At 46.9% G+C, this 18,842-nt stretch overlaps 1 protein-coding gene across 7 annotated transcripts in view; it reads left to right on the top strand.

Annotated features, from left to right (window-relative positions):
• UBR4 (ubiquitin protein ligase E3 component n-recognin 4) overlaps positions 1 to 18,842 on the top strand; it is a 136,884-nt gene that overhangs the window by 68,642 nt on the left and 49,400 nt on the right. For 4 of the 7 annotated variants that reach the window (XM_086325310.1, XM_086325277.1, XM_086325288.1 and 1 more), the window contains 12 exons: positions 6 to 146; positions 945 to 1,066; positions 1,725 to 1,836; positions 3,625 to 3,755; positions 3,871 to 4,048; positions 4,510 to 4,614; positions 6,137 to 6,274; positions 6,979 to 7,153; positions 14,417 to 14,513; positions 15,159 to 15,266; positions 15,988 to 16,104; positions 17,060 to 17,269. In XM_086325310.1, coding sequence (XP_086181436.1) covers positions 6 to 146; positions 945 to 1,066; positions 1,725 to 1,836; positions 3,625 to 3,755; positions 3,871 to 4,048; positions 4,510 to 4,614; positions 6,137 to 6,274; positions 6,979 to 7,153; positions 14,417 to 14,513; positions 15,159 to 15,266; positions 15,988 to 16,104; positions 17,060 to 17,269 — 1,634 coding nt within the window. Of the gene's footprint in view, positions 1 to 5; positions 147 to 944; positions 1,067 to 1,724; positions 1,837 to 3,624; positions 3,756 to 3,870; positions 4,049 to 4,509; positions 4,615 to 6,136; positions 6,275 to 6,978; positions 7,154 to 14,416; positions 14,514 to 15,158; positions 15,267 to 15,987; positions 16,105 to 16,959; positions 16,996 to 17,059; positions 17,270 to 18,842 lie in introns of those variants that run through there. The other 3 variants (XM_086325315.1, XM_086325299.1, XM_086325327.1) reach the window with 2 other exon arrangements.

Below are 18,842 nucleotides of genomic sequence, written 5' to 3'. Positions count from 1 at the left end.
CTTAGAAGGAGCAGATGAGGGGCGAGAACCTCAGAAGCAGTTGGAGGGAGACTCCTGTAGTTTCATCACGCAGCTGGTGAACCACTTCTGGAAACTCCATGCCTCCAAACCCAAGAATGCCTTCTTGGCGCCTGCCTGCCTGCCAGGTATCAAGTTAAAAGGGACATTTGATAGTGAAACCTGATGTAAGTTCTTTCTTTGAACAGATTGTACTCTTCACCTTGAGCCTTCATCATCCATCTCTTCCAGACTGAATATTTAGGAAATACAAGTCTGTGAGATCAATGTTCCTGATGGAGGAATTTAGCAGTGTAGCAGAGGGATGGAACTTTCTTGATCTCTCCATGTCGGGTTGCATACTTCACATAAAGACGTGTGTGTGTGTGTGTGTGTGTGTGTGTGTGCGCGCGCACGTGCACGCATGCATGCCTCCTTAGTGGTGTTTATGATTGTTTTAAAAAATCTTGGAAAGCTTGGTTCAAAGCCAGTTAAAAAGGTAAAAGTTAAACATCATCCTAGAGAATTACTGTATTTCTAAGCTGTTGCTGCCTTTAGTGTCTAACTCTTCATACTGTCCAAGGGTTAGGTGGAAGAGCCAGCTCTGAAGAGCTGGGAGAGGAGAAGGGCCCCTGCTGCTCACTTGTGTTTGGGTGTTGCTCGGGCAGTAAACCCCAAACGCGTGTTCAGGACGTCTTATCACCTGAGGTCTGGGGATCATTGGGAACATTGGGACTCTGCTCACCTCTTCACACTTGTCTGCTCTGTATTTTGATATCTATAGAGAGTAGGTCTATTTATTTCTGTGATTCAGGGTATCTGGAAAAGCTTTTGGGGCAATTGGAGAGACTTAGAGACTGTTAATGGAATAGATCATAAATAATGCTGACGGCCTGCATTCTGCGTGTGTGTTTCGTTTGTTTCTCCCTGTATGTGCTCTCCTTTAGGCCTGACTCACATTGAAGCTACCGTCAATGCTCTGGTGGACATTATCCACGGCTACTGTACCTGTGAGCTGGACTGCATTAACACAGCATCCAGGATCTACATGCAGATGCTCTTGTGTCCCGTACGTATCCTTACCATCCCGATAATCGTAACTATCCAGCCTAACATCTGGAAAAAAATTTTTTTATAACTTTGCTATCTAATGAAATAAAATAGACTTAAGGGAAGGCAGTGGGAATTAAGAATTTTGCAGATCAGTAAAACCTGTAACATCTTACTCATTCCATGGAAAGAAAGGTTGGAAAAGGGAATGGACTTGGTCTTGCTCATCCAGTTGCTGAGGAATTACTGATGGTTGTTTCACAGTTCATGCTAAGTAAGTATTGATTAAATGACCACCTGGATGAACACCGTCAGGGTCTGCTTGCAGCGACTCTAGCGCAGAAGCGAGTGTTGAAAGGACTGGTTTTAGCACAGAGTTACGATGAGCCTGGTCCTCTGAGGAAAAGGCAAACCCCGTGTGTACAGAGCCGAGGGACTTCAGGGACAAGTGACCTGCCAGTCTCTTACCAGGAGCTAAGAGCAGGATGCAGTGTACAGGTCTTCTCTGTGCCAGGTCGGGGAGTGGACTTGGCTGCTGACCTGATGCAGCAGGTTACAGGTGAGAGTAGGCAGATTTTCCACAGGCGTGTAAGCAATGGTCCAAGAATGCAAAGTGTTTTATACAAGTGTCATAAATAACATTAAAACCTAAGAATGATGATTTTTTTCAACCTCAGGATCCTGCTGTGAGCTTCTCTTGTAAACAAGCTCTAATTCGCGTCCTCAGGCCAAGGAACAAAAGGAGACACGTGACATTGCCCTCCTCCCCTCGAAGCAACACTCCAATGGGTAATGTGAGGTCTGAGTTTGGGCTCGTGTGAGCGTGGTGGGTAGGGGAGAAGGCAGACACAGCTTTAGGACACGCTGCTTGTGTGACCGAGGTTCTGGAGACTTCTGTTTCCGAGTCCATGGGCGCACTCTGCCTTATGCCTTGAAGGATTAAAGGTGGCATGTAAAAAGCTTACGGCAAGAAGAATGAGAGAAAGGCAAGTTGAAGCCGAGGGAGGATAAGGGTGCAACAATAAAATCAAGCCGAGGACATCAGACCTACACCACGGAGTCCCGCGTGGTAGTTAATGAGGCACTTGTGTTTGGCAGAAAGCTTCTAAAAAGCCATAGCAAAAACGAAATGAGAACAGTTCAAAAACCATAGTGACTAAAAAAACCCTCCATTTTTCAGGAACTGAAAAATTTCCTGGTATGAATACTCTTACGTTAAGGGTCCATTTTGTTGCCTAATGGGTAGTATGCTCAATGGTTTTGCCTCCAGTAAGACTGAAGGTAAATTTCACAAGAAAGTTCCCTCTTCATACACTTGGATACAAGTCAAGGACATACATTTAACATTTTTTAGTAAAAGCAGTTCTAAAAATTGTCTGAATCGTAGCCTTAGTATCTTGTGTAACTCTGGTTACTTGGTTTGGCTCAGGAGTAAAACTCCAATGAGAGTCACATAGGCAGTTTAAGGTTTTCTATTAGGCACTTGATAAAGAGTAAAAAGAAATACATGACGTGAACTTACTAATAATCCAGTATATAAAAAATATCATTTTAACGTGTTAATCTAAAAAATAGTAGTAGTAAAACATTCTCCATTCCTGAAACAATTTTCTGGAAGAGTTTTAAGCTTCTGGTGTGTGCTGTGTCCATCAGCACCCCTTCCCACGGGGACGTGCCGCACTGTAGCTCGTGGCTGTGGCTGTTTATGGTGCAGTGCAGGCCTGGAGGCGCTCGTGCAGCTTCACGACCTTCAGGTGACCCTCCTTGACCGTCATTCACCTTATCTAAGTCTTTGCTGCGTCAGGCAACGATTTGTGCATCTTTTGTCTGAGGAGAATCTCGAGTGCGTCAACAGTTTGTTTCCAATTAAGGCACATCCACGTGTGTTTTCAGCCCTTCTAGCAGAAGGCGAGGTCTCCGTCCTCTTCCGACAGTTAGGGGTCTAACCTAGGCGTCTCCGTTTCCAGGAGGCCTCTCCCCTCCACACCAGAGCTGGCCGGGGTAGTGCTTTCCAGGAGGCCTCTCCCCTCCACACCGGAGCTGGCCAGGGCAGTGCTGTCCTCAGTCTCATCCAGCGGTTTCACAGTTCACTTGGCTCTTCTCATAAGAATTATGCAGTGTGAAAACCTCACGGACGCAATTGTTTCTGGGGAGGAAAAAAGTATAACAGTCCAAGCTGCCATGAGCGATAGCAGATAGGCAGTCTCAATTGTAGTATTTTCCCTGTCTTGCCCAAGGACTCCTGAGGGTTGATGGGAGCTCTTGGGGTCTGCTGGTCTTAGATTTTTCTGCTTTATGGAATCCAAAATTCCACAAAGGATTTTGTTTTCCTTCATCGGCCAGAAAAGACTTATCCTAAGTGGGGCCAGCTGTCACTGCCAGCCCCCGCTTCCCAGATCCTGCCGGGTCCAGGAAGCAAGAGGACAAGGCCAGACGTGGCCCCCGGAGTTACCCTCGCGGCACAGGGCGCTAGCTGGTGGCTCGTGTCGGCTTCTGTTTGCTCTGTAGCTTGTCTTCCCACGCCCCGGGGGAGGGTCGAGCAAGCGCCTTCCGGTGACGGGGGTTTCTCTGACTCAGGAGACAAGGACGACGACGACGATGATGACGCAGATGAGAAAATGCAGTCATCGGGGATCCCGAATGGTGGTCACATCCGTCAGGAAAGCCAGGAGCAGAGTGAGGTGGACCACGGAGATTTTGAGATGGTGGTGAGTCTGGCAGCAGGCGGGCAGGAGGAGCCTCAGCACACTCCTCCAGCTCTTGTTCGGGGGCTTCCACAAGCTCCCGTAGCCACGGGACACTGATGGAGCTCTCTCTCTGCAGTCTGAGTCGATGGTCCTGGAGACGGCGGAAAATGTCAACAACGGCAACCCCTCTCCCCTGGAGGCCCTGCTGGCAGGTGCAGAGGGCTTCCCCCCCATGCTGGACATCCCGCCGGACGCAGACGACGAGACCATGGTTGAGCTAGCCATTGCCCTGAGCCTGCAGCAGGACCAGCAAGGTAGAAGGCAGTGTCAGGAACACAGCGGCCCCTTGGCCTGGCACAGGAAAGAGGGTCTGGCAGTTACTGATAACCAGCTGACTTAGCTTATCCCCAGACGTGGGGAGAGGGCGATCTGGGTGAGAGCTGTGCAGAGACACAGGTGGAGAGTGAGAGGGACTGAGCCGGGCTTCTCAGTGTGGGGGCCGATCTCATAGTGCTGGTAGTTTGGTCTTTAGGCTTGTTTCCTCCTGAATTGGATAGATTCCTCCAGCCTGTGTCCTGCCTGAGCTGAAGGAAGCTTCCCCCATCTCTGTAACTGGATTTGGTGGGTGGACAGCAGTGGCTGTTGAGTAGCTTCCTCTAGGCCAGAGTGGGTCACACGCTGGCGAGTGAAGGCTCTGAGGGCAGCAGGCGGCCGAGGCAGCGCTGTGGACGGGGTGTGGCGGGGACGCCGTGCTCACTCTCCACTTGTTTCCCAGGCAGCAGCAGCAGTGCCCTGGGCCTGCAGAGCCTGGGGCTGTCCGGCCAGGCACCCAGCTCTTCCTCTCTGGACGCAGGAACCCTCTCTGACACCACAGCATCAGGTAACTGTCCGCAGCAAGGAGCGCGGCTCAGGGCCCCAGGACCCTCGGGCCTCGTCTCCAGTGCTGTGAGAGTGTCACGGGCAGCTGCTTTGACAGGCCATTCTGGACTTCCTGCTTCTGCCTTGGCTTTAGAAATGCGGGCGCGGAAGGCCCAGCGCTGCAGCTCGGCAAAGTCGCTATGGCTCCGCTTCCCTCCACTTTGCATGCTGCCTGGCTTCAGCTGATTCCCCCAGAAAGGCCAGGAGCAGCTTGCAGGTTAACCAGCTTTAGGGCTGAAATCACAGCTTTCAGGCTTCTTCACCAGAGTTCTAACATTTTAGACGAGATCAAGAGGGAGACAAGAAACAGAGCGCATACCTTTTAACTTCTTTCTCTTGAACTACAAGAAGCAGAGTGAACGCTTCAGGTCAGCGTGCGTCACCACCAGGGATCTGAGCTTGGGGGGTAGGGTTTTTATGGACAATTGAAATGCATAGGAAATCTTCAGACTTCATTTTGTGTTTACTTTCAATGTCTTTCCTAATTTGATTAAAAAAACCCTCAACATCCTGAGTGGAGAGTTGGACCGAATAGAGGAGGATGGAGCATCTCAACAGTCTCCTGGAAAGTCAGCCCCTGAGTAATCGAAGGGTTGATGGAGAGTCTTCAGACTGATGTGTCCCGTGTGTGTGTGTGTGTGTGTGTGTGTGTGTGTGTGTGTGTGTTCCTTTCTTTCCTGTTTGGCCTCTCACCCTCCGTAGCTGAGACAGGGAGAAGCTGGCTGCCCCTCACCTGCTGCCATGCCTTGCTGCTTCCCTTGGGGCTCTTGAGTTGCTGTCACTTCAGGCTTGGCGGTCGCTGTTGTGCGGTGCGGTTGTGTTCCTGCTGTGCTCTGTGGCTGTCTTGGCTTTCCTCCCCCGTGTATCTCATCCAGCATTATCCTCCTGTCTCAGCTCCGCCCTGATCCTGGATGCTGTGGCTGTCTCTGGGGAATTTCCTTGCTTCATTATTAGCATCTGATGAGGAAGTTTGAAATTTCCCAGTGAGCTCCCCTCTGGACCGTCTGATTGAAAAAAAACAACCAGGGTTGATTCAAGAGCTCATGATAAGTGATTTCCTAGCATTAGCGTAAATTGATTACAAAACAAATCTCCTGAAAATTCAGAATCTGTGCTTTTGAGTGGTACTGGCTAGTTTCTGATCTCAGCAGGTGTCAGTAACACCTAGACGATGGTGACTGTGAAGCATTTTAGCTAGAACACTGTCCGTGTCACAGATTCTTGAATCTTGGCGCGGTTTCACTTACACTGTGCCGTGGCAGCGAAGGAAATGCCCAGTGAGCTGGGTTTCGCGTCTGTCTCAGTGCCGTGTGCGACACTCCACGTAGTGTCTGTTCCTGTTATGAGTAACCAGCAAAGCAGACCTTTCCCTTTTTCCTCGGACGACAGGGTGTCTAAACTGCATTGTGTCCACCACGCTGTGTGGTCTGCTGCCTTCGCCCTGAGAAGGGTTTTCCCTGTAACAGCTCTCGTTACTCTCTCAGCTCCAGCCTCAGACGATGAGGGCAGCACGGCCGCGACGGACGGCTCCACCCTGCGGACCTCCCCTGCCGACCACGGGGGCAGTGTGGGCTCGGAGAGCGGGGGCAGTGCCGTGGACTCGGTGGCTGGCGAGCACAGCGGTAATGTGGCTGGAGGCCCTGACCTCCTTGGGCAGAGGGTGGGGGCAAAGTAGGCATCCTGCCTGGGCCCTGGGGTTGGTCTCGGCAGAGGGAAGTTTAACAGTCTGTTAGTGGAAGAAAAAAATGATGTACGTAATTCCAAATCATGATTCATTTAAGACAACTATGGTATGACTTAGAAAGCAGTCATGCTGTGGTCTTTGCTTCTCTCGTTGTGGGGAGAGATTTGGGGCAGTCCTGCTGTTCACAGCCTGGTGTATTAGTAGAGCAGGCCATCTGTGCTCGCTGGTGGGGGCGGGGCTCTAAAATGAGGAAGCATGACAGAGCCATTTTGGTTTGTTCTTAAAAAATCAGTCTTTGTTTAAAAATTGGATATGAACTTTTTTTTGTGAAAGAGATACAGAGTAGCTGATAATTCTCTAGAGTCCCAAATCAGTATAGGCTTCCTCTGAAATACGAGATGGAAATACATCAGCAGCTGAGATTAAGATTAGTCTTATGGGTGGATCTTACATTCTTTGGGTACCCATAAAGTCATTTTAGTCATCAGGTGTCACAGGGCCGAAATCGTGAATTCAATCCTTATTGAGCTTTACGTAAAAGAAAGCATTTTTCTAAAGCTATCACTCAGATAGCTTCAGAATGCATTGGATTTCACCAGGCTCTGCGAGTTTATTAGCCGTTTCTAAACCATTTCCCTCTAGTGTCTGGCCGGAGCAGTGCTTATGGTGATGCCACGGCGGAGGGGCATCCGGCTGGACCAGGAAGCGTCAGTTCAAGCACTGGCGCCATCAGCACCACCACCGGGCACCAGGAAGGAGACGGCTCCGAGGGCGAAGGAGAGGGGGATGGGGAAGCAGACGTCCACGCTAGCAACAGGTCAGGGCCGGGCCGCCGGCACGCGGGGTCTTTCCTGGGGGGCGTGTTTGGGGGTGAGGTTGATACATCAGTTGCTGGAGGTGGAGAGGTGACAGCAGTGTATTTCTTTTGAAATGTAAAGTTATAGACTCAGAAACAGTTTAAAAATGGGAAGAAGCGTGCTAGGTCTATCTCCTGGTCCTAACTGCAATTGGATCAAGTCAGTTGCAGACAAAGTATAAAGTGGTTTTTCTCGTAAGGCGTGCCTGTGTCCCTTAAAGTGATTGTCATAAAACCATGTGTCCTTACTCAAATCTTTCTTCTTCCGTCATTAACCATAGACTCATCTTGTACCATTCTCCTTATAAGTGGCACTGTTCTGGGCTCAACAGTGACAGGTATGAGGTGATGCTAGCAGTGAGTCCTTGTTCAGTGTGTTAGGTGAGAGAATTAAGACAGCAAATACGTCTAGAAATACTCCTGGTGAGGCATTTGGCAATTGGAAAGTAATCCATAGAGTTCCTAATCCAGCCCCTTTAGAAAATTTTCGTGGATTTTGGTACTGGGTTGGTGGAGTGAATGTATTCTTAACCAAGAGGAGATTAGAGAAATAGAAGAGAAGGAAGGAAAAAACCCCAAGAACATACCCAGGTGGCACTAGTGGTAAAGAATCCACCCGCCAGGGCAGGGGGTGCAGGAGATGCGGTTTGGTCTCTGGTGAGGAAGATCTCCGGGAGGAGGAAATGGCAACCCGCTCCAGTATTCTCGTCTGGAAAACTGCAGGGACAGGGGAGCCCGGCTGGCTACAGTCCCTGGATTTGCAGAGTTGGATCCAACTGAGCGCACACACTCGTGACACGGTGTTCGTTAGCTGCTGCTGCGGCCCATGGTGACCGCCTTAGTGCGGGAATCAGCGTTCTGAACTGAATGATTTCTATCAGGAAAAGAGTAACTGGAGCAATCAGGTGTTGGAGGCGTTTTGAGAGGGCATCAAAGAGTATCTCCTCCCTCCCTGTGTCCTGCGCTTCCACTTAACTCCTGCAGCACCCGTTTGGGGACGATGACCTCTGGTGGTTAACTGGGGTTAACCCCATCCCAGCCCTCGAGGCTGTTGCAGAGCCCCAGTGTGAGTTCCCTGAGTCATGCAGCAGATCCCCACCGGCTGGCTGTTTCACACAAGGTGGTGTGTGTGTCTCCATGTTACTCTGCATCCGCCCCACCCTCTCCCCCACTCCCACCCCTGCCTCCACAATCTTCTCTGCGTCTCCACTGCTGCCCCGCACGTAGGTTCATCGGTACTGTCTTTCTAGCTGCCATATATAAGTGTTAATAGATGATATTTGTTTTTCTTTTTCTGACTTACTCACTCTGTATAAGAGGCTCTAGGTTCAGCCACCTCATTAAAGCTGACTCAGTTGCGTTCATTTTTATGGCCGAGTAATACTCCGTTGTATTTATGTACGCAGCTTCTTCATCTGTTCATCTGCCAGTGTACATCTAGGTTGCGTCCGAGTCCTAGCTGTTGTAACCTGTGCTGCAGTGAACATTGGGATGCGTGTGTCTTTTTCAGTTACGGTTCTCGCAGGCTGTATGCCTCATAGTGGGATTACCGTGTTGTATGGTGGTAGTATTCCTACTTTTTTAAGGAGTCTCCATACTGTCTTCCACAGTGGCTGTATCAATTTACATTCCCACCAACAGTGCAGGAGAGTTCCCTTTTCCCCACATCCTCTCCAGCATTTATTGTTTATAGATTTTTTCTGATGAGGGCCATTCTGACTGGTGTGAGGTGATAGCTCACTGGTTTTGACTTGCGTTTCTCTAATAACGAGTGATGTTGAGCATCTTTTCACGTGTTTATTAGCCGTGTGTATTCTTCTTTGAAGAAGTGTCTGTTTAGGTTTTTTGCCCACTTTTTGATTGGATTGTTTGTTTTCTGGGATTTGTTTTTTAACTGCTTCACCTAAAAGGCGTTTTCTATTTAATCTTTTGTTTTCCTCTTAATGTGATTTCTAGGTTAATTACGTGTGTTTAGATAATGTAATCTTTGTGATTTTTGGTTCTTTGAAGTTTATTTCTTTGAAATCTTTTAAATCTAGTCTGTTGTTGCTTTTTATCGTTGCTTAACTTGTGAACAGTTAAGTTCGCTTCTAACTAATATTCATCACTGATCTATTTGCGTTTGTTCTGCGCTTGTTTCTGAGTTTCTCTTTGTGGTCTTTGTAGGCCTCTTCTGGTTAATTTGCTCTCCAGCCCCACCTCCCTACCTCTGCAAGTCTGAAAGTTGTTCGCTCAGTTTCCAGTCATGTAATAGTTGTGCTAGTCATTTCAATATGCATACTTAACCCAAAACTAAAGTTAACAAGAGCTGTATATTCTTGTAGAAAATATATAAGACTTCTGCATTGAAGACTATGAAAACTAGTTGAGAGAAAATAAATGAGCGGATATACGGTATTTATGGATAGAAAGATTCATTGTATAAAGGTAACAATTGTCTCTAAATTGATACAGGTTCAGTATAGTCCCAGTCAAAAATCTCAGCTGGCTTTATTGTACATGTAAGAATCGACAAGCTGATGCTAAAGTTTATTTGGACGAGTAAAAGACGAAGGTCAACCAAGGCAGTATCGAAGAAGACCACAGGGTTATGAGGACTGCACAGCCGTAGCCTGTGGTAAAGCTGCGTTCAGTAAGACAGTGGGATTTTGGTTCAAGGATAGACAAACTAGATTAGTGAAATAGACTAGAGTTCAGAAACGGATTCACACATACACAGTCACCTGATTTATGGCGCAGGTGACGCTTCTGTACAGTGGAGGGAAGGGTGGTCTTTCAGTCAGTGGCAGTGGGTTGGTGGGAAATTAATCTGGAATAAAATGAGTCTTTTTTTCGTTTTATGACCTGATCGTAGACAAAAATCAGTTGCACTCTGGATTTAACCACGTAAGATAATGCTTCCCGGGTGTTATGTTTTCATTTATTGTGTATTTTTATTGTGGTACAGTTAGTTGCTTTACAATGTTGTGTTAGTTTTTGCTGCACAATGAAATGAGTCAGTTATACGCATATATCTCCTCCCTCTTGAACCCTCTCCCCAAATCTCATCCATCTAGGTCACCACAGAAAACGTACTGGTTTTAGAAGACAAAATGTCTTCATAACTTAGGGTTGGCAAAGATTTCTTAAATAAGACGCAAAAAGTATTAACTAAAAGGAAAAATAAACAGGACTGTGTTTCAGCAGCTAATGCTTTTTTCCTTTTTCTCTCAGCTACTTTTTCCCACAGGCTCCTGGGAGAGGTGGTGTATTTTTGTTACTTTTAGACTCAGGCTGCTGCTTCTGTGGATTTTCCCTGAGGTTCTCACAGAGGGCCCTCCCCACTTGGGGCAGACTCTGGCTGGCCTTTCCCTATTCCAGATGCCTTGTAAAGTCCTAGCAGCCTGGTGCCCAAATTGCTTTCAGAACATCATAGCCTCAACTTTTCAGATGTCCTAAAATCAGTGTCAGGGCTCTCTGCTTACCCTTCTGGGTTTTTCTCTCTACTCACCCCTGACCTAATAATTTCTTCATTGCTGGTAACGTCTTTATTGCTTTTATTTTAATTTTGTATTCAGTGATCTTTCTAAATTCACTTAAATTCTAATTATACATTTTGATAATTAGACTAATCCTAATTATGAGTTTGTTTATTAGATTAATTCTTATCACAAATTCTGCATGAATAATCCTGTCTTCTCTAAATAATGACATTTAACTTTTTTCTCTCCAATCTTTATACCTTTTAATTGCCTTTTCTTGCTTTATTGTTTTGGGTCGGACAGAAGTACGGATGTGGAAAACCTTATCTCATTCCCAGAAAAAAGGTTTACCATTTTACCATTTAAGTATGATGTTAACTGGAGGGTTTTCTAGGATATTCTCTATGAAATTTTGTTTCTAGTTTGCTGGGAGATATTTTACCTTGGAGATAGTGAAGGACAGGGAAGCCTAGCCTGTTGCAGTCCTTGGGGTCACAAAGAGTCAGATACAACTTAGTTGACTGAACAACACAGTTTTATCTCAAATTGGTTTTTGAAGCTTTCCAGTTACTTTTGTTTGGAGAAGGCAATGGCACCCCACTCCAGTACTCTTGCCTGGAAAATCCCATGGATGGAGGAGCCTGGTGGGCTGCAGTCCATGGGGTCGCACAGAGTCAGACACGATTGAGCGACTTCCCTTTCACTTTTCACTTTCATGCGTTGGAGAAGGAAATGGCAACCCACTCCAGTGTTCTTGCCTGGAGAATCCCAGGGACGGGGGAGCCTGGTGGGCTGCCGTCTCTGGGGTCGCACAGAGTCGAACATGACAGAAGCGACTTAGCAGTAGCAGCAGCAGTTGCTTTTGTTGCACTTAGTTGATTATATGTCTTTTTCCTTTATTCTTTTTAAGGTTGTAAATTACAGTAATTGATATTTTCCATTATTAAACCAACATTCTGGGGACACCTAATCATGGTATCTTATCCTTTGTATCACTGGATTTGATTTGCTAATATTTTATTTAGGCCTGTTCTTTTTCTTCTTTGAAACATTTTTGTCAGGTATCGATATTCATGTTATTCTGGCCTCATAAAGTAAGTGAGGATGTGTTTCCCCTTTTCTGTTCTCCACAAAACGTTGTATAAGATTGGTTTTATTTCCTCTATAAATTCTTAGAAAAATTGATCTGTTGAATCATCTGCATCTAGACTTCCTTTAAGAGAAGACTTAACTGTAGATTCATTCTTTAAATGATACAGAAGTATTTTTGTTCCTTCATGTGTCAATTTTTGTATGTTGTGCATTTCAAGGAGTTTGTTCATTTTATTGTCATGAAGTTGTTCATAATATATTTTATCATCCTTTTAATGCTTTTAGGAATTGTGATGATACCCCTTTTTTTTCATTTTAGCACTGGTAACATTTTTTTCCCCCAAAAGTCAGTCTTGCTAGAAATTACCAGCTTTATAAAGAACCAGTTTTTCTTAAGTTTTTGGCTTAGATTGTTCTCTGTTGTATACCTGCTTTCTGTTTCATTTCTACTCTTTATTGTTTCCTTTTTCTCTTACTAGCTTTTTCGTTTTATTATCTTATTTTTGGTAGTGGGTTAATTTTCCTTTTTTTTTTAAAGCTTTTTAAGATGGTTAAATCATCCATTTTTAACCTTTCTTTTTCTATATTTATTTGAAGTTATATACTTCTTTCTAAAATTCCCTTTAAATATTATTTTGATGTGTTGTATTTTCATTGCTATTCAGTTCAAAATGGTCTCGAAAGTCTTTTGTGATTAAAGTTTTGATCCATGGGGTATTTAGAAATATGTTGCCGAATTTCCAAACATTTGAGGGTTTTCTAATTATTTTTTTGTTATTGATGTATAGTTTAATTTACTGTGGCTGGGGAATATACTGTGTAATTGTGATCATTTGAAATTTCTTGAGACTCATCACTTATACTATGATGTTATTATGTATTTTTACTGTTTTCAGTTACTTCTAGCTAGAGGGTCAATTTAGGTAACTTCCCCATATTGTTAATGGAATTTGCTAAAGTTGTTTTAAATTAACGTTTTTTTTTTCAGGAATAAGTTAATTAGGGAATTGTTAAGTGACGTTTAAAAATAATATAATAACTGAATTGCTTTTACTTTAAGTTGTGAGGAGGAAATTGTAATTTTTGGTACAGTGTGTAATTTTTTTTTCTTGAAAAAGCTCTATCTTAAGAGTTTGAAAAGTCAGTAGTCTGGCATGATCTTGGTCCAGGTCAAGACTCTGCTCGTTATGTTGATTTTTTCCTCTGTGTGTATATTTCCATGCACACTTTCCAAACCTGAGGATTTTAGCCTTTCTCACAACTTGCGCGCTTTGTCCTAAAACACCGAGCTGGTGCTGCCGTCTCGCCTTTTGTCACTGCTACCGCGCTGGTTCCTTAGCAGTTTTTATTCGTTTGTCTTCCCGCCAGGCTGGTGTAAATATTCAAAGATGCATGTACGGGCTTTTGTGTATGACTGTATTCTGAAGGTCGTTTGGCTCATTCTTTCAAGTTCTTTTTAGGACGATTGCCATTTGTTATTCAAGACTCTATTTTTATTCAGGCTTTTATTATTTTGAAAATATTTTGGATACCGGTTAGGATATGTAATACACGATAATCACACTTTAAAAAAACTGTAGGCACATGGCTTCTTATGCACAGTCCGTAAAGTAAAATGAAGCAGAATGGTTAAGTGAAAGTAAACCCATTAATGGATTCAGCAAAGGCTCTGGCGGTCTGTGTAAGGCTGTGTTAGGCGGGGCGGCCACCCAGCTTGCTCACAGCCCCGATTAATTTTCATGGTGGTCCTCTTCACTCTTTTAAGGATCTTTCTCTTTCCGGCTGAACTGGGTCTTCGTTGCTGTGCATGAACCCTCTCCAGTTGTGGCGTGCTGGCTTCTCATTGGAGGGTGGCTTCTCTTGCTGCCAAGCGCCGGCCTTGGGGCCCATGGGCTCAGTGGTTGGAGCGCTCGGGCTTAGTTGCCACACAGCATATGGGGTCTTCCCGGACGAGGGACCACACTGCTGTGGCCCGCATTACAAGGTGAATTCTGATCAACTGGACCACCAGGACCGCCCCATATCGGTCCTCTTGAGCTGGTGTGTTCACTGGAGGTGCAGGCACACACGTTTACCACAGAAGCCCAGGTGTGCATCGGCAGATGAAGAAGGCAAGGCAGTGGCCAGCTGTGTATGTGGAAGGGCTCACGTTTCTTGTATTGATGTTGAGATTGAATTTTACGCTAGGAAGGATGGCTACACTGTGAGAGGGCAGAGCAGTGACTAGCCTTCCTAATGACTTGGGAAGCAAGAGGAAAGGGTGGGTCACTGTGCAGCTGAGTGACATGAAATGTGTCGATGGGAGGATTCCAGAAAATGATGGCTGGAGGCAGAATAGGGCCACCTGTTGAAAAAAGCCATAAAGCCTACTGTGGAAGGTTTAAGTAGTGAGAACAACAAGGACCTGATTGCTTGAGCAATATTTTTTGGCTTTCCTGTAAGTAAGTTTTCAGTACCATCAGTTGTATCTTGAAACAGTTTGGCTCCACTCTAGCAAAGTTCCTTCTGAGTTGCTATTAATAGTATTCCAAAGGCTTGTCTTAAATGCTAGGGTTGTTCCTAAGAAGTACGTTCTTTGTTTACCTTGCTGCCAGGAAGAAAGAACTATATATTCAGCTGGCTAGTGTTTGTGTATTAGCTCATGTTTTGTGCATCTTCCCTGGTCTTTTAGGCTGCACATGGTCCGTCTGATGCTGTTGGAGAGACTACTGCAAACTCTGCCCCAGTTACGAAGTGTCGGAGGTGTCCGGGCCATCCCGTACATGCAGGTATCCCGCAGTTTACCTGGGTCTGTCACATCGTAGGTGGATATCGTTAAGCATGCTCACACTTCTCCCGCCGAGCCTCTGAGAGACTTTGTTTGGTATTAGGTCATAGAATAATGGAATATAATTTTGAATTGCAGGTTACAGCCCTTCATTTTACAAATGAGAAGACCAAGGATCAGAGAATTAAAAATAATGTCTACAGCCACCCAGCTAGTTACTGACAGAGCCGGGAACAAAAGTCTGCTCCAGAGAGTCTTAGTGTCTGTCTAGTATGTCTTTCTTAATGTTCGTGATAGAGCGAGGTCTGCTAGCTGCCTTGCTCTGAGGCACAATTGTTCTTCAGCACAGCGCAGTGCTGTATCTTAAGCCACTTGGACTGGATATAATGTCGGCTAGTCAGTCAGATGTGCAGACTTCTTGCAGAACGTTTTCTGCGTTGCCAAGGGTAGCATATACCATCATTTGATTTCTCTGACTCTGGACCCCTCACTTTGGTTACCTTAGGATTTCGAACCTTTCCATGGGCTGTAGTTCAGTTGACAGGGCAGGCAGGAGGATTGGGATTTCATGTGAAACACTTGGTGTTTAGAGTTGTTGCTCTTTAGGGAATTGGCTTTCACGTTTTGCCTCTCTGTTGACCCGCAGGTCATTCTGATGCTCACTACAGATTTGGATGGGGAAGACGAGAAAGACAAGGGGGCCCTGGACAACCTGCTCTCCCAGCTGATTGCCGAACTGGGCATGGACAAGAAGGTGACATTTGAGAGTCATTGTTTGAGGAGCAGTAACTGAGATCAGTTTTTTTTCTTCCTCTCTCAGAGAAACTTCACCAAGTTACAGGGGTGACTCTCCACTGAGGCCCCCAGTTTTGCGGATCCATTAGAAATGTTTTCCGTGTGTACTTTGGCCCAGGCGTACTTTTGTGGATCTGGCTATAAATGAGGAGCCAGGTCACGGCCCTTGTGGCCCTTTTGTAGCTCCACGAGGTGAAAATGATAAATAGATTGTTTGTATCTTGGCCTCAGGCAGTGGCACCCCACTTCAGTACTCTTGCCTGGAAAATCCCATGGACGGAGGAGCCTGGTGGGCTGCAGTCCATGGGGTCACTAAGAGTCGGACACGACTGAGCGACTTCACTTTCACTTTTCACTTTCATGCATTGGAGAAGGAAATGGCAACCCACTCCAGTGTTCTTGCCTGGAGAATCCCAGGGACGGGGGAGCCTGGTGGGCTGCCGTCTCTAGGGTCGCACAGAGTCAGACACAACTGAAGCGACTTAGCAGCAGCAGCAGCAACAGCTCCAAGGTGTGTCAGGCTCCAGGGTGGCCAGGTACATAGACCGCAGGTGCATTGGAGCTTGTTTGGTCTGTGATTCCATGTGAGAACCATTTAGCGTTGATAGGAGGGCGGGCGTCTCGTTGAGAGGGTGCCTCAGGGTCAACGCCAACGTGGTCCCCTGGCCCCCCACTTGCAGGACGTCTCCAGGAAGAGTGAGCGCAGCGCCCTGAACGAGGTGCACTTGGTGCTGATGCGGCTCCTGAGCGTCTTCATGTCCAGGACCAAGTCCGGATCCAAGGCTTCCGTATGCGAGGTGTGTTGCTCTGGGCTAATGGCTGCGGGGAAGCAAAGGGGATTGTGTGTTTGGTGCCAGGGTGGCGGGCAGAGGCGACCTCTCTCACCGAGTAAGGCTGTTGGCACTCGGGAGGAGTGAGAGTCTAAGCTGTCACCTCTTCAGGAGCAAAGCTTCCACCTTTTTCAGAATCCCTTCCAAGCTCTGATCTTTTCCAACAATCCCTCCAATGGAGGGGGTTAAAGGGTTTGGAAGTTCCATTATTGAAAAGCAGGAGACTGTTCTGCAAGCTGCAGAGTGGCTAAGAGGATTCCTCTGCTGTATGTTGCTATAAGGTATGGTAATAAAGCAGAGAGAAAGCAGTGCGTGCGTGGTGGAAAGGAGATTAACACAAAGCAGAGAAGGTAGAAATGGAGGCTGAACTGCATCCAATCTTAATGAGCTTATGAGCTGTGGGGGCTGCTGGGATTTGCAAGGCTCTCCTAATGGTTTTATTTACAGTAGCTTTTCCCCTGCCTTTTTATTTGTGTGATCACTCACCCCATCTCCTTTGGAAGGTAGTTCTGTGGGAAGAGCCCCTACTGGGAGGGTGGGGTTGTTGAGAAATGCCTGTAGTGGAAAGTTTTCTCTCTTCTTAAAATAAATAGGCTTCTTTTCTAGATGCCCAAGGAGCAAGAGAAAAACTTCTCCCCTCCAGGTGGAAGGGTTATCAAATTCTTGCCTCCTTGGCCTCTGGCACATATGTGTTCAGAGATTAGATTTGGGAACTGGTGTGTCTTTATTTTCTCTTACCATGCTGTTGTGCAGAAGAGTTGGGGAAACGTTCGAGCTGTTGGGAAACTTTTAAATTAAGAGATGGACTCACTTTCACGACAGCTAGTTCTCAGAGTGTCGTGAGCGCGTTCCTGCTCTCAGGCTCAGCTGGAGTGCACTCCGGTCTGCCGGCCATTCTTGCCTTCTCCCTGCTTCTCCGCAGTCGTCCTCCCTCATCTCGAGCGCCACGGCCGCCGCCCTGCTGAGCTCCGGGGCTGTGGACTACTGCCTGCACGCGCTCAAGTCCCTGCTGGAGCACTGGAAAAGCCAGCAGAGCGGCGACGAGCCCGTGGCCACCAGCCAGTTGCTGAAGCCGCACACCACGTCGTCCCCGCCTGACATGAGCCCGTTCTTCCTCCGCCAGTACGTGAAGGTGAGGGCCATCCCCGGGCAGGGAGCCCCTCCTTTCCCTCCCCTGGGCTCTGTGTCGTCGCTCCCCTGTAGTAGCACCAAAGGAGCCAAGGATGTCCCTTACTCCCCCTGCTGTCACCAGAGGCCCTTTAGCACTCTGGTTTAGAAGACGGGCTTTTTCTGGTTGGATGAGTCTGGGAACACATCTCTGGGAATATGCGTTCCCACCTACCACTGTGAAGCTTCCAGAAGTCCTATCTAACTTTTACTAAGCCTCAATTTGTACTTCTGGAAGATGAGCACACACAGAGTATCTGCTTTATAGAGCTGTTGGGAGCCTCGGATGTTTGGAAAGCACAGTGCCCAGCACATCCCAGAGCTCGCTAGATGTTAATTATCATCCCCATTCTGTCCCATTGAAATCCACACAGCAGAGCAGGATGGCCTGGGCTGGGTGTGCTGCTCACTGCATGCTCAGAACTGCCTTAAAGAGTATGGAAGTAAAACAGGACAGAAAATGTGAACCTGAGCACGTCCTTCTCTTTTTGTATAATCCTTTGATGGTTTTCCATAGCTCTTTGGCCAAAAAGTTCTTGGTGGATCCAGCTATCTGCTTAACTCTTTGTCGTCTGCAACACTCCTGCATGTGGCGCCACTGATCTCTGCGCCTCCCCCAGGGTATATGCCCTTCTGAAGTTCTTTCCTCTCCTTCTGCATCCCTTCTGTCCCCCAGTCAGTTCCAAGGCATTCCCTGGTGGCTCAGGTGGTAAAGAATCTGCCTGCCATGCAAGAGACGTCGGTTTGATACCTGAGTCGGGAAGACCCCCTGGAGAAGGGATAGGCTACCCACTCCAGTATTCTTGGGCTTCCCTGGTAGCTCAGCTGGTAAAGAATCCACCTCCAATGCGGGAGACCTGAGTTTGATCCCTGGGTTGGGAAGATCCTCTGGAGAAGGGAATGGCTACCCACTCCAGTATTCTGGCCTGGAGAATTCCATGGACTGTGTATGGTCCATGGGGCCGCAAAGAGTCAGACACGACTGAGTGACATTCACTTTTCACTTTTTAAGACGCAGCTCACACACTGGGTCCTTCCACAGCATACACTTTGCCACCCTCCAGTCTGAGCCTTTCCCTGGGTCCCAGAGCACCCTGACCACTTGTGGGGTCTTCCCCTCCAGGCTCACATCACGACCCTGTTGTATTCCTCTTCACACTTCCAGTGTTTGATACAGATCTGGTAACAGCTGGGGTTGACTGCAGGGTTCACTGACTGCAGACTGTTGGGGAGCACACAGTTTGCAGGGCAGCTGTGGTTCCCCCGTCCACGAATCTCCCAGGGATCTTTGACACCCTGTTTCTTACAGAAGTACGATCATCATCGTATTTGGTTCGTGTTTGGAAAGCTTTGGTTCTAGGGAATGGAATACATCTCTCATAGAAAGTCAGACATCCTTTTCCTTTACTCTTTCTTCAGTTTTTTCCTGTTCTGGCTCTGATTTTTGTGTAAGCAAAGTAAAATCAATCCAGTGTCAAAAACCAGAGTGCAATGTTAGAACTTTTAAGCGTGGTGAGATCTGTCGCCGCTATAAGCTC

The sequence above is a fragment of the Bos grunniens genome, chromosome 2 (assembly GCF_055505025.1).
Source record: "Bos grunniens cultivar Pamir isolate PY7600 chromosome 2, Bosgru_T2T1.0, whole genome shotgun sequence".
Classification (NCBI taxonomy): Eukaryota; Metazoa; Chordata; class Mammalia; order Artiodactyla; family Bovidae; genus Bos; species Bos grunniens.
Note: the sequence above shows the minus strand (reverse complement) of the source record. Positions and strands in the feature narration are given on the sequence as shown.